At 36.6% G+C, this 15,010-nt stretch overlaps 1 protein-coding gene across 1 annotated transcript in view; it reads left to right on the top strand.

Annotated features, from left to right (window-relative positions):
• The window catches only part of mthl1 (adhesion G-protein coupled receptor methuselah-like 1), a 161,661-nt gene that overhangs the window by 129,753 nt on the left and 16,898 nt on the right, over positions 1–15,010 (top strand). Inside the window, exon 5 of the mRNA XM_018462373.1 lies at positions 8,606–8,790. Within this exon, the coding sequence (XP_018317875.1) occupies positions 8,606–8,790 (185 nt within the window). The remainder of the gene's footprint in view (positions 1–8,605; positions 8,791–15,010) is intronic.

Raw genomic sequence — 15,010 nt, 5'->3', positions numbered from 1 at the left:
TCGGAAGAAATTCTTTGTTTAAAATTAATTTTATTTGATATTAAACTTTAGGCTATTTGTGCCTGCGTTAAAAGATCGTCAAATATACATTAATTTTTAAGTGTATTTAGTATATTTAGAGAGGATTTCACAACTCGTCTTCATCAAGCATGGATAAACAGCATAATACAATTTAACATCTATTTATACTCTATTGTCTGTAATCTTATGAACAAGATTGTTTTCGTCGTAAATGTTTACTCCAGTAGTTTGATGTGGGAGGAGTTTCTTACGGAAGCAATTCTCTTACAAACGTAATTGGCGAACACATAACTTGCCAGCGATAAACGCTAACAGCACATTTATCTCTTTTAAAATGCGCAAAGGCTGCAATTCGAACGTTGCAACAGGCGATTCGAAAGCTCGATTACACGCGTCGCGTTCCGGCTAGCGTTTTCTGATACCTCTCGTATCTCCACCCACTTTACGTAGCGGCTTGTAGCGGCGATTCCGCGATTCTTCGTGTCTCACGAAAGTCGAAGCTGCTGCGATCGCGAAATAGGCCTCGGCACGCCCTCTTCTTGTATTCCCGGTTGTCATCGATTGATTCGCGGCAGTGCGACAGAGAAGGAACGAGAAGGAGAACGAAATAGGTGCCTGAGGCCGCTTCTCGCCGAGCAAGAAAGTTCGCTGTTCGTGCCGCACGCGATAAGCAGTAACGACGCGTGATACCCTCCGATAATCACCGTCATTCCATGATGTTGCGATACAGAGCGATACAATCAAACTTTACAGCTTCGATTCGGCCACGTCGCTCCAGACATTGCAATGAAGATTCAAAGAAATTCTTTTACTCTTCTTTTTATGGCCATGTTCGTATATTACTTGCCAGTTGACTACCGATATTCCGAATAAATTGAATACCGATAAAATCTATTCTCGTTATATGAACTTGTTTTATTATTTTTAATTAATTATTAGCAGGTAAGTCACAAAATCGCATACTTATTTACTTAATTTTTCTCTTAAAATTATAAACTGATTCTTCGAAAGAACATTATATTTATAGCACTAACTCTTCTCTCAGAAAATCTTTCTATAACTTTCACCTCCAATTCTTTTTTCTTTTTTACAATTAATTTCTTATGAATATTCATTAAGTATAATTCGTAAATGTATAATTTTTTTCAATAACTATTTTTGTTCTTTAAAATTTAGAAGACCACAGCCTCTCCTACTCTTCTTGGCTACGCCCATACAACAGTGCGTATGTAAAATGCTGTAAAATTAATAATACTAGGATTACAAGAATGGCACTACAATAAGCTATTACTTACTGACTTATGAATGGCAAATTAATTGAACGAATAACAATGACATTAACATACAATGCAATGAAACGTCCTTAGATTCTTTATTATCGAAGAATCAATGACTGTGATTATTATTATCTTGCTAAATGTTACGCAGTTTTTTTTTAGGCTGTGTTCCAAATTTACCGTCAGCACACAACACTGAAAATCTACAATATACGTTACGTGCACTATAGATTTTTAGTACTACAGTATGCGCCAAAAAAAATGTGACTCTCACAACTAACACTTCAGTTGTCGATTTAGTTAAATAAAATGACCTTTAATTAAAAAGTTATTAATAAATGAGTGTTGGGGGGGGCTAATTTCATACAACAAAAAGTGCATTTTGGGTTCGAATTCAAGAGAATCGAGCTTAAAATGACATCAATCGATAGGATTTCGTTTGCACATTCCGAAACAAGTCGATTTTTCGTTTGCACACCTTTAGTTAAAAAGTTATTACAACTTCTCATTGTGTATAAAATTAGCCCCCCCCCCCCAACATTTATTTTGTTAATAACTTTTTAACTAAAGGTATGTAAACGAAAATCTTTCGATTAAGACCTTTTTGATCCAATTTGCTCGAAGTTGGGGGGTGTGAAGTTGGTCCCCCCAAATTTGTTTTTTGAATAACTTTTAAACTGAAAGTGTGCAAATGAAAATTCGAAATGTGCATACACGTGCAAACGATGAGCAATCGAATGAGCTATAGAAACTTTATTTTTTTTAATGTTGGGAGGCTAACTTCACGATGGTAATTCTTGGTACCTTCTTCCCGCTTTTCGGATTATTACCGCGACTTATTGGTAACGGGATAGTATTCACGAGCGAATACGTAGCGAAAGCTAAGAAGCAAGAGGATAAGGAAGAGAGGTGCAATGTATGTGAGTATTTCGCGGTGACAATAGTAAATCCTCTATCGTCATCTTCCTTCCCGCCGACATAATCGCCATTTAATTCCGGATGTGCGATATTGATTATCCCGGAACCAAACGGGGGAGAGACGCTTCGTATTTCGCGCAAAGAGCGTTCGCACCTCGGTTCGCACCTTCGACGCGAGAATTGCATTCTCGCAATGGACATAACCGATCCGATGAAGTGTTCGTAGGTACATGAGAGCAATATTTCGTAATTGTCACGTTCGTTGATTATCGTTAATTAAGGTCGCGTTCTCAGATCCTCGTTCTCTTACCCATCCTAAACGATCTAATATACATTACTGTTTCGCACTATCTCATGCGTTTAAGTATCAGAGACGATGTTAATCAACGACAAAAATTTCCCTAATTTTCGATTGCCTCTCGAAACTGGATCAATCGTAAACATGTGATATTCTTCACGATAAAACCTTAATTACGCAAATAATCGCGTATATAGCAGTGTAAATATTAGCGTAATGAAGAAATTACAAATAATTACGTATTTCTAGTTAATTAGGGATTGCGAGAATAACGTTTAATTGCTACGGAATTTTTGCAGATGGACGTTGCTCTCAATTAATTGTTGCATTAAATTGCATGTAGTATATAAAATTTACATCGCAAAGTAATTAATATGTCGTAATGCGACCCAGATATAGATCAGATACATTTATTGAGAATTCGCATAGATTTGCATGAATTACTCATTGGGTAATTCCCATAAGCCGTTGTAATTTATAGTCTATTAGACCGTATCGTTTCTCAACCTGTACTAGAATGAGATGTGCCGGCACATTACGGAGACTGTGACAAATAGATAGATAGATACGTAGAAGAAGAGATCGATCTTCAGATTCAGTAGAACGCGTAAACAGGTCGAGGACAATAGGGGGTTGGGAGAGGAGGGACAAAGGATAGATGGATGTCTCAATTGACGATGAATGAAGGGTGAAGGAACCGTCGAGTTGAACATTTTCGCGTCTCGACGAGAAGTTTCCGCGCGCTTGAGAGCCCTCGAAACTTTTCAATAAAGTGTAAACTTACTTTCCATACGTCTCGAATGACAAAGTTCGTTCTGCTGCTATCGTTTTTCGAAGGAATTTACGGGTGTTCGAAAGACGTTCCCGAGGGCGTTGTCGATAATCATTTTTGATGCGCTCTGGAGAAGTTTCTGGCGTAATCCTGCTTCGCTTGTGACAGGATTTGCGCGTAAACGTAGAAATCGCGGGCGTAAAGCCTGTTACACAATAGATTCGCAATTCGTAAGCCGTAAGAAATTGGCCAATCACAGTTGAATATGACAAAAATAATCGATTACGATTAGTTAATTTCGTACAGCTTACGAATTGCGACTATATTGCGAGGGGGTAACCACTTAATGTAATCGTGGGACAGAGTCCTCGAAATCATTATAAAATTTATATGAAATCTCTATATAATCCGATAATTACATATAAAACCACGAGAAACCATTGTATAATATTAAATAAAATCATATATTTGATCAAATTACTTCATATGTAGTGGAAAAAATTATTTGTAATCAGATAAAATCATATGAAATCATGTAATCTGTGGGACAATATTTCACCTAGTGGTTACCCTCTCGCTATATTGTGTAACAGGCCTAATGCAAATTACTCAAGTGCGCTGTATGCTTATACGCAGATAAGTTTCGAAATATTTTTAGATTTATCTAAAGATTCCCAAAAAGTTGTATACTGAAAAAAATATACTAAATTTTAATAAATCATTTGTTTGAGTGGTATCAATTAATACTTACTTAAAGTTATATTAATTAATAGATAAAAAAAACCAGTTTAATTCTTAATGCATATTGTAATAAACTAGTTTATTTTTAAAAATCCAATAAACGCGTTGCACGTGTTTGTTGACTTTTCTAATTACTAATTTTTGCTTAGCAATCTTGAGCTAGATATTTTACATATTTTAATATATTTATTTAATACAAGAACTTTAATTTGACATAACTATTATTTCTTTTTATTGAGTAAATATTCTAAGTAAGTATTTAGTTGATACTATTTAAATAAATATTAAAATTTAGAATTTTTTTTTTCTCACACATTGCAATAAGAAATTTTCAAATATGTTTAAAAGCCCGAAATTGTATTATGTTACGATATAAATTTTACATACCTACAATATTTTATATGTCTGCAATTTAACGCAATAACAAAGGAGAACGTTCTTCTACAGAAATTCTGTGGCAGTTAAATGCTACCTTGTCAGCGTAAACTTATCTGTATATATAATTCGCACACTTTAACAAACATTTTCCCTAATAAAATGCGCGCTTAACGCTCAAAACCGCGAGACTGTTTCCTAATGTGAAGAACGTGGGCGTAATAAATAATATCTTTGTGTCCATCTTGTTTCCACATAACGAGTTCTCCTCGTTATACATTATTCTCCACGAGACGGTGCTCTCCGCCGAGTCTCGCACTCTAACGGCCGACACTGCCGCTAATTGCCGTCCGTATAATTACCATATCGGAGAAATAAATATAGAGCTCTTACCTTCTACGAGACAGCACGCCGACATTACGTCTGCGCCGTTTAAAGTCTCGGAAAGATAGCGCAAGGGGGGGAAGTGGTAAAATATGAGCTTCAAACACATGAACCGGCGAAGATTCTATCAAAGTCATCTATTCGTCAGCAAACTGTCTTGTTTATGTATTAATAAATGTTTCGATTCCTCACACGCTTTTAATATCATCTGCGGCGATTTATCTACCGAACTGTTTGAAAAGCAAAAAAAAAAAGATCAAAGCTTTATAAACTCTAGCGTTTAGAGCAGAGAAAAGAAGAAATTCACATTGTAGACGTTAGATTTACGACAGCGTGCTCGAAATTTATGTGGCTACGCTATTAAAGTCGTATATGTCTTCGAGTAGTTACTATTTCTTGGATATCGTGAAACTTAAGCGTCATTTTAAAATAAATCTTGAATACGTGGCCGCAATGCGCGACGTTTGCGATATATAATAACTTGCAAGAGGAAATGTTATTATATTTCGGCTGTCGTCTGCTTCCGTATTACGAGGAGGAAGTAATATCTAAAGGAAAAAAAGCTCATAACAAGGTCCTCGTGTGGAGTCCACAATAGCTGTTACGGAGGATCAAAAGATTAACAATGGCCACCTGACGTCTATTTAATAACAGACTTCGTTATCTCGGCTTTACAACCTCTATCCATGCATCTGGGAACTCTTTCGCCAGTCAAGCACGAGAAACCATTACGCAATGCACATCTCTGAAAGTATAACGTTTTCCGTTTAAATGAGGCTTCTCTCTTCTGTGGAGAGGTTCGTTATATTGCAAAAATATAGCATATATCTCCATGCACGAGACCGATCTTCGTGCTCATACAAAAAGTGATGAAAAAATTGCGTAGACGAATCGTCTCTTTATCGTCGAGAAATGTTATGCCACACACACTGTTGTTTGCATAATTGTGTCTATAATAGGGTTGCCACAAAATTAGAAGTCTGGGAAAAATTAAGGAATTTTGTACAATTTTCTGTAAAAGTAAAATTCTTGGCTTTAAAGAAATTTAATATGCGTACATTACACTAACGCAATTTGGAATACTACAAACTTAACAATTAAATGGAAACGGTGTCGGTAACGTTAATAGTGATTTACATTGCTATGTTAAATTGATCTCTCAATAAAATATTCGACGATTTCCAAATCAGGATGAAAATCCAAAAAATTTAAAATATTATTGAAAGCATTAGAGAAATCATGAAATTTTGTCTGGGAATTAGGGAAAATTTATGGAATTTTAGGACGAGAAATTTATGACAACCCTGGTGTTTTCGCGATAAGAGATTCGCCTATGCTCGATTTATGCGACGAAACGTTACCACGCGCACTCACGCGTGTCGCAAACGACAGGTGTCCGCTGATTTTTCCGACTGCAACAATATTTAACGTCCGATTCCATGCCGGAGCTGGAATGTCTTTTTGGCTCGATCTCCACCAGGAAGCGGGGTCAGGATGGAGAATTATCGTGGCGCCGCCGTGCCGACGTCGAAGCGAGACGTCGCGGTCGCTCGTGCGCGAACGTTTTACCGTTTCCTTTCCATCTCTCTGATTCTGTGAGCTGCTCTCTTATCTTGCGCTTGGGATACACAAGGAAGAAGATGAGAGAGAAAGACAAAACGAAAGAGAGACTGGGAGGAACACGACGCAGCGGTGGTGACGCCTAATTAGCGACGCCGGAAATGAGGCGTATAGGCACCACGAAATTAGTATCTTGAGATATCCACTCGCACCCATCTATCCGCCATTCCTCTCTCATTCTCAGCGGAATGCTTTCGCTAAATCTCTCGTGCATTTCGGACATCTCCACCGCGTCGGAACGCGTCCTGAGGAGAACGTCGAGTGAAGCGAACTTCCGAGATACTTGCCTGACAGGTGCTTTGTGTAACTTAATCAAGGGAAGTATCCACGAGAGAACTATCGTCGCGCGCTGCTTTCATCTCACGACTGCATATCTCGGTAGATTTTTCTCAATGAAAACTTAAATGGATACTACGTCTTTTCGCTATTTACCTTTCAATATTAAACAACTTCAAAATTACGTCTCGAGTTAAACTTCTGTGGGATTAATTATTGTAAGATCATTTTTTTAATTGAGAAAAGATCAATTCAAAGAATTTATAGACTGAGAATAAAACATATATGCGAGAGATACATGTAAATTTTTAATATATAATATGTACTATTTAGGGAAAAAAAAATGTATACTGCGCGCATAATGACTATAATTATAAATTGTGTATTCGGACCTCCATTAATATTTGCAACGTTATTTGAGATTATTATGATATCTTTTCATGTAATTACAAACTCTATTATTTAATGTTGCACGCTAATAACAATGTACATTTAATAAATGTAAATAAATATAAAACCTAATAATATGTAACGTTGATTATTAACGTTGATTAGTGCACAGGTACTTCATTATTTGTGAACTACGAAATTATCTAACGTGCAAAAACGCGACTGAGAGTTCCCAAAAATTGTTTAAATTTTTACTTTCACGCTCATTGCGATAGCACGCCCTTTCCCTTTTCTTTTTCTCTCTTCTCTCCTCTATACATATTTTAATGAATGTATGTACGGATTAACTTCAGTAAAAATTTATATAATGGGTTGATTCAGAGAGCGGATATACAAAGAGAATATTTAAATGAAAATGTCTGTCTGCATCAACTCATATCACTTAGTTAGAAAGCTTTTATTAATGTTAGTATATTTTTATTCTCTACATGAATCGCGCAAATTATATAAAATTACCTACATTAAAAGAATTACGCTAACAAGAGGGAGAGTACATTATAAAATGAGTTCACTACAGAAAAGCACTTCCGGAAGAATGGAAATATTGCGGGATATATATTTTCTAAATTTTTGTAATATATTGCATCCAAGATATGATACATGTTTATTCATTTTTTAAATATGTATGTGTATATTTCTAATAAAAATTTCTTAATTAAGATTTTATGAGGAAATTATGAACAATTTAATTATGAACGTAATGTTTGCTTTATATTAATAAATGTAATTGTTTTTATTATATATTGCAGTATGATTTCAATTTTGAGACAGATAAAAAATTTATTAAAAATTTACTTACATTTGAATCAGTTTTTTATTTATCAAGTCTAACAGAAATAATTTATGATTATTGTAATATTCGAAACTATCTTTTCTTCTTGTATTAACTTTTTCCCTCCTGCAATAGGGAAAAAGTTAATACAACAACTACTTTCGCAACTTCTCGTTGCGCTAATCGACATTTGCGTTAGGATACGATTTACGAGTAACAACCCCTCATGTATCCAGCCCTAACGTTCATCTCCCTGCCACGAGTGTCATTATGGCGATATTAAACTAGCCGGACAATGACAAAGCTTTACAATTTAATATGTTACAAGTAAACGTGCCGAATTCTCACGCAGTTTCGTTTTATTAAGCAGAAGATCGATCAATGGCAACGATAACCTAATAAATATTTCTATTGTGTTATTACATTGCCGTATCTGCTACTTCCTTACGATAGAAATAATTATTTCCGAGGCTATAATTACTTCTTTGTCATGACCAGAAGAAAAAAAAACGTGTTCTTGAATGGCTTTTTCGTTCTCCATTCATTCGCTATAGTCGAGAGGAAACGTGGAATAGAAAAAGAGCGGATACCCGTGGCCGCCTCGATATTTTATTTCCCTGCATTTCTCACAATGCCGCGTATTCTCTTCGCAATCGCCATGCTTCTTCACTGACTGAGCCCTCGCTTTTTGTTGCTTTCAGGGATTTGCGACCAGTGAGCTTGGAAAAAGGTCAAGAGACCCTTAGGCTCAGGGTCTATGCCTGCTACGCCTGGGGTGGGCCCTTCCTTGTCGCCGGTTTGGCTGCGCTTCTGGACCATCTACCGCCTCAACCACAGTACACATTTCTGAGGCCTCGCTTCGGTGAGAAGCAGTGTTGGTTCTACGGTAAGTTCTTACCTCGTCCGTTAAACCCCTCGTCATTTCTGCGTGAACTATCTTATGGACGCGTGAACTTGCCTCATCCACCCGTTGCCCTTCTAGTTCGCCTCATCATATTATCAGATCCCGTTAGATTTGCATCTCCTGAAATAATAAGGAACTACTAAGGGCAGCTCTCTATCTTAATAAAAAAATATCGTGACGAATTCTAAAGTAGATTAATGTAATGATAAATATAATGTAATGATAAAGTAGATAATAATGATTTTTTAAATAGCAAATGATTCTAAGATTTAATACAGATTTTAGTGAAACTATGATGACAAGAAAGCTTTTAGTCAGGTCAATGTAAAACGAGTAGATTTATTTCTAACAAAGGATATTAGTTTTCCCTGTCAAGGGGCTCACATTTCGCGACTGGAGTTTCGTCGTTAGCAACGCGATATGAAACGGACGGCCGATATGTACTATATAAACTAGCGCACATCTCAATTAAATAGAGCTATGACGTGTTTGTTACACGGCTAGCGTAATGATGCAATTGGGGACGAATTACTTGTCGGACGATATATATGTATAGTTCGAGCTAGATCATTGCTCTAATTAAACTTGGCGTATAGCTATAATCCAGACTCCCTCTCGACGATACCGTGTCCGCAATAATGCATTATTATAGATATCGAAATGCGCTATTCTTGCAGTTCAAAATGATCGACCGATTTAATGGGAATTATTTACAACCACGTCTGCAGTAATTAATAACTGTGATGCATTCGTTTCCCTTCAGACTAGCTCTACGCCATGGGGAAGCCTTTAGTATCCTCGTTACCAATAAATGATTCAACCACTCGCAAGTCGAATAATCGATCATTTGCTTGGCGATTAATATCAACGCATAGAATGTGCCTCATCTTTGTGAATCAATTAATTTCCTTGCTACAATTAAAGCCGATATTAATCACCCAGGATACACGAGATCGCTTATCAGCCGATTTATTAAGATCAGCTATCTTTAATATTATTACGGAGATTAATATTATCTATTTGCTTATTTTATTCGTTTTAGTTTATCTTCTCGGATGTAACATGCACCAATCGAGTTATTCATTTAATGTATTTTAATGAAACATATGCAGAGTTAAAAATTGACAAATTCTTCTTTTTGTGAAAATTTGAATATAGGTATCTCATATTTTTTTCTTACGATTTTACAAATTCTAATCTAAAAAGCAAAATATACGTGCTTGAAACTAAAGTCATTTTAGTAATAAGATATCGATTTGACAGACAATAACGGAGCTTATTATCGAAAGTAATACGTTGCGAGCAGACCGTTATCCGACAATCCCTTGTGATCCGATTATTCTGCCAATTAATAGAACTGGTCATCCGCGCTCTCACAGTGCCGATTAAATTGGTTTTGTTAATCGATCGGTCGAGTCGAATTAATTGCTAATGAAGTACCATCATTCGACACCGACGCGACCAATGTCAAAAAATAAAATGATGTCGCGAATGTAATCGTTGTTACGCACACATAAATCAATGATTATCCCGAAAGATTTCATTTTTTCTTATTGAATTCTTGTTGTTTTAAAATCTTTATTTTTATTCCCGATTATTCTCCGCGGATAAATAACTGTTGAAAGTATCGGAAAATTGGTATTTCCGTTTTTTACAGTGAACAAACTATAGGTTCAGATTGACGGAGAAATCCGCGGCTCAAAAAAGTTATTTGAATACATGCGTTTGTATTTGAGCTTTCATATACGAAATACGTGTATAAAGAATACATGACAACGGTAGGTACTTCCATTTGTACGACACGAAGAACATTTATATAAATATATGTGCATTAATACATCATTAATACAGTTGAGTGACTGCCACTCGACTCGCGCAAGAGGATTACACGCTCCCTGAAATGTTACGTACAAACCATGTACATTCTCATACGATTTCTCCCTCTAGATGGGTACATAATTATCCGCGCGTACAAATAATCGATTACAATAAGGAACAGAACGCCAGCCGTTGTGTCGGCTTCTACGTGGTGCATTAACGAGCGCGGATACTTTCGTAAGCGGATTATACGCGTCGGTCGAAATATTGTATTTAAGTATAACGTAAAGGGCGACTGAAGATCGATACCTCGCCCCGAAGCGCCTTTAATACCCCGGATCCCCAATAATAACCGACAGACGCGGCCTGCCTGCGGATCTCTCGCGGGTTGAACAGAGATAATAAGGTTCAACATCGTAACGGCGACGAGGGGGGCATCTCTATTCGTTGCGTCAGACTACGGATTGTTGTGCCCGGCCATTTAACGACCCGATTCCCTGCGTAATTCACATCCCACAATCCCATCGCGTAACGCTTCGCGTCCTAAAGTTCACCTATAGATGCGCGCTGCAAACACACCGTTCGCCGGTGTATTAATTACGTCAGGCCGCGATCCACGCCGCTCGCATCCCGCTGATTAACGCTCACTTTTTACATGCCGAATCCGCAGATCCACCCCTGTCGCGGCCAGAGATTGCAATTAAATACAAACAACCAATCCACCTCGTCGCCGCGTTTCTCAACCACGACTACCCGCGTGCGGGTGGGAGGATCGATTTTTCCCCTTTGGAAAAAAAGAATATCAAAGAGCCGACAAAGATAATAATTACCGACGCCTCCTGATTGTGCGCGCGCGATGTATTTCGACGATTTGGTAAACTCTGTGAAATTGCTTATAAAATTGCAATGAAGCGACAATAAAACGTCGTAAGATTATATCAATTAAGAGAAATAAATAATTTTCAATTAAAGCGGATCTTACAATTAGTGCTTAATGAAATTTCATTTATATACATATTCAATTCTGCAAATCGCGTGTCGAAATCTTTTTCGATCTTGACGTGCAATTTATGAATAAAATTAGATTAGATTGCTTATCAATTTAATATGATATTACAACTTTAGTTCTATTCATAATTACGTTTTCAAGACCGTAAAAGATTTCGACGCGCAGTTTATAGAATTGGATATGTATAATATAAATTCACTCTGAAATATTTAAATATCAAGATCCGCTTTGACTGAAAATAGATTTATTTCTCTTATTTGATTTGTTCTCGGTTGAATATGAATTTAATTGTAAGATTATATACCCATAATCTTTCGAAAACCTTAAAATGTTTATTATTATCTGGAAAATAAATCGCGTAGGCACTTCTAAATCGATAAATTAGAATCAATATCTACGTATTATTTGTCACTATACATTTTTTCTAAAATTTTAATTCAAAAATTTCAGAAAATAAGGATGAATGTCTGTACGAATCGACTGTAATTCATCAATATTGACAACGTGGTCTCTTTCTTCTCTTCTCCAAATATTCGATTTTGCTTGCTTCTAGAATCTTTCAAAGCTCACCATGTCTCAAAATGATGAGATGTCGTTAAAATGATAAGAGAAAGAGAGAAGAGGATATTTCACGTTCATATGCTTCAAGCTTCTTTCACCGTGCGATCTCACTTTTTTTGCTAAGGGTATCTGAGAACACAAAAGCTACACCTGGAGAGGCAAAGCTGCTCTATCCGTTCTAAATCGGAATAATAGTACCTCGTGAGAGACTACGTCGGTGCCATCACGAGTTGTTTTCCCTGACACAATGCTCCTGCAGGAGACGAAGGGTGCCGCCTGCGCCACAACCAGGCAGCGAACCTTTTCCCCCTCACCCACACTATAACGGCACTCCATAACGGCATAGGTTGAAACGATAGGGTAGAGAGATAAACCTGGCGCCAGCTAGTCCAACCCCGTCGTGCGAAACGACCGAAACCCTCGTTTCCCCTGCCTCGGAGCCCGATTATACGGCCCGTACTAATAGGAATGCGCGTATGCACGTTTAAATGGGCCCTGAGACTGTCCCTTATTTTGCGTTTATATCCCTTGTTTCTTGACTTGTATTTAACGTCGTCGAAACGAACGATAATAACACCTTTAGGTATACTCGATTAAAAAAAGATGCACAAAGAGTTGTTTCGGATTAATTCTTTTTTTTTTTTAAATGACACAGTCAATAATACTGATCAGTAATATTGAATCAGTAATACTGACAATATGCATCAATAAGTATTTTTAGTATTTTTACATTCTTACCGAATCAGTATTATTGACAATATATTTCACGTTAGTTTTACGTACATTATTGCACTATAACATATACTGTGACATCTATCCTAATCCTAATAAAGTGATACTGATGCTCGAGAATCAAAATCAAGATCACCGTCAGTATTCTACATTCCATCAATATTAACCACACACAATCAGAAATATTGTTAGTATTTGTTAATACTGACAGTATTATTGACTATATAAGATTACCTTTACGAAACTATCTAGAGATAGTCTGTGTATGTAAGCGAATAGTAATTAGCGATTAAAAAAAACTAAGGAATTATAAGGAATTTAATATAATTGATGAAATAAATCTCAGATATTATCTCTTGAGTAGTACATATCATAAAATAATTTTAATTGTCATATGTAGCAGTCTTCGCTATCAATCCGTCTCCAAATTAATTAAATATTCAGATATATTTATAGTTAGAAAGGAGTCAAGATTTACCGCATAATTTAATTCAGCGCATAATATTTCTATCTTTGTGGATGGTAATTTAAGTGGATTAAAGAGGCGAAGTGCGAGTATCATAAATTTTGTAAAAGGAGTCTTATACTTGGGCGTTTTGAATTACTAATTTATAGCAATAAAATCACTTTCATGAAATTAGAGTAAATAATGGAAATAGGTGTATTTATTACTATTATCAGTTTGATATATAACTGTCACCCGAGAATTCAGGGTTATTCTGATAACCCGGTCGCAGCCAAAGCAAAATTACCATGTGAAATTCATGAAACTCTCCTCGTTTTTCGTGCACAAACATGAATATATATGAGAAAGTACGTATCGACGATTCTAAAAGCGTTCCTATAAAAAAGAATATATTTTTCAGTGTTTTTAGAATAACAAATAAATTAAATTCTATTTTTTATAAATATTTTATATAACTTTATATATAATTTATTTTTAAAAATGTATATTGTAATCAACAATTCATAAATTAAACAATTATTTCGAATGTGCTCCCCCCCCACACACACATCGGAAGAGGGGTGATCGTACATAGTGGCGATTAGAATAATCGAAATGGTAATGAAATGCAGAGGGAATTATCGGATGCTGAAGAGCCGCGAAAGCACCCCGTATAAACCCCGTTTTCAAATCCTTCTTTATTTATCACGCAATTTCGTTTATTACTCGAGTTTAAGAGGACGCAATGAATTGGAAATTCAGATACACAGGATATATATTTTATTGTATTAACGAAGTTAAGTCGTTTACTGCGTCTTTTAAATTATTACATGTTATATACGTTCCAAAAAAATACCCGACGAAAACATCGCCGATGTGTGACATCTTTCGTTCGCGAACTAAATAGAAGCAGTCAGACTCCGTTTTGACCCGAGAAACTAGCCGTGATTAATAGCCCTCATGTATAAATCGGAGCTACAGCGCAAAAGCGGAAAACATCGAGATAAAAAAAAAATGAGACGAGACGATAAAAATGAGCGTAAAGTTGCGCGGCGCCGCTTCTCGCGATTGATTTAACGCTAACACTTTCGGCGACGAACTAATCGGATTTGACCGTGGCGGAGGTGCCTCTCGTAAAGTATCGAACGGCACGCGTGGACATAATTCATTTATGTTTGTTACGGGTTGCCATGGGAGTGAGATATAACTCGTGCGAAACAGCTATTGTTGGCGACCTGCCAGATCCAGCAAATATAGACAGCGATCTCTCGCGGCCGCAAGATTCGAAAGCCGGTCCCGCCGCGGTTTATCCCCTTTTTTGCTCGTAACGCCTTTATCTCCTCTTTTATGGTGCATCCTCGCGTATTCTTATGCCGCCCGGCAGTCTTGAACAAGATGCACAAGCTGAAAATACAGCCTGGGCTTGTTTTTACGCGTCAATCGCTCGATCGAGATGAGCGAATGTAGTCCGACATTGGAATAAATCTTTCATTGGCTTTTAAGGTTTCGAAAGAAAAAGGCTAGATTTTCTTTAATACATATTATCATTTGAATCGATCTTGTTACTATATATTCTGAAGAGAAATTCAATGTAATTATTACAAGTAACAATTATAATTCGTATTAAACCAACAAGA

Source organism: Mycetomoellerius zeteki, unplaced genomic scaffold (genome assembly GCF_001594055.1).
Source record: "Mycetomoellerius zeteki isolate Tzet28-1 unplaced genomic scaffold, Tzet1.0 scaffold140, whole genome shotgun sequence".
Classification (NCBI taxonomy): Eukaryota; Metazoa; Arthropoda; class Insecta; order Hymenoptera; family Formicidae; genus Mycetomoellerius; species Mycetomoellerius zeteki.
Note: the sequence above shows the minus strand (reverse complement) of the source record. Positions and strands in the feature narration are given on the sequence as shown.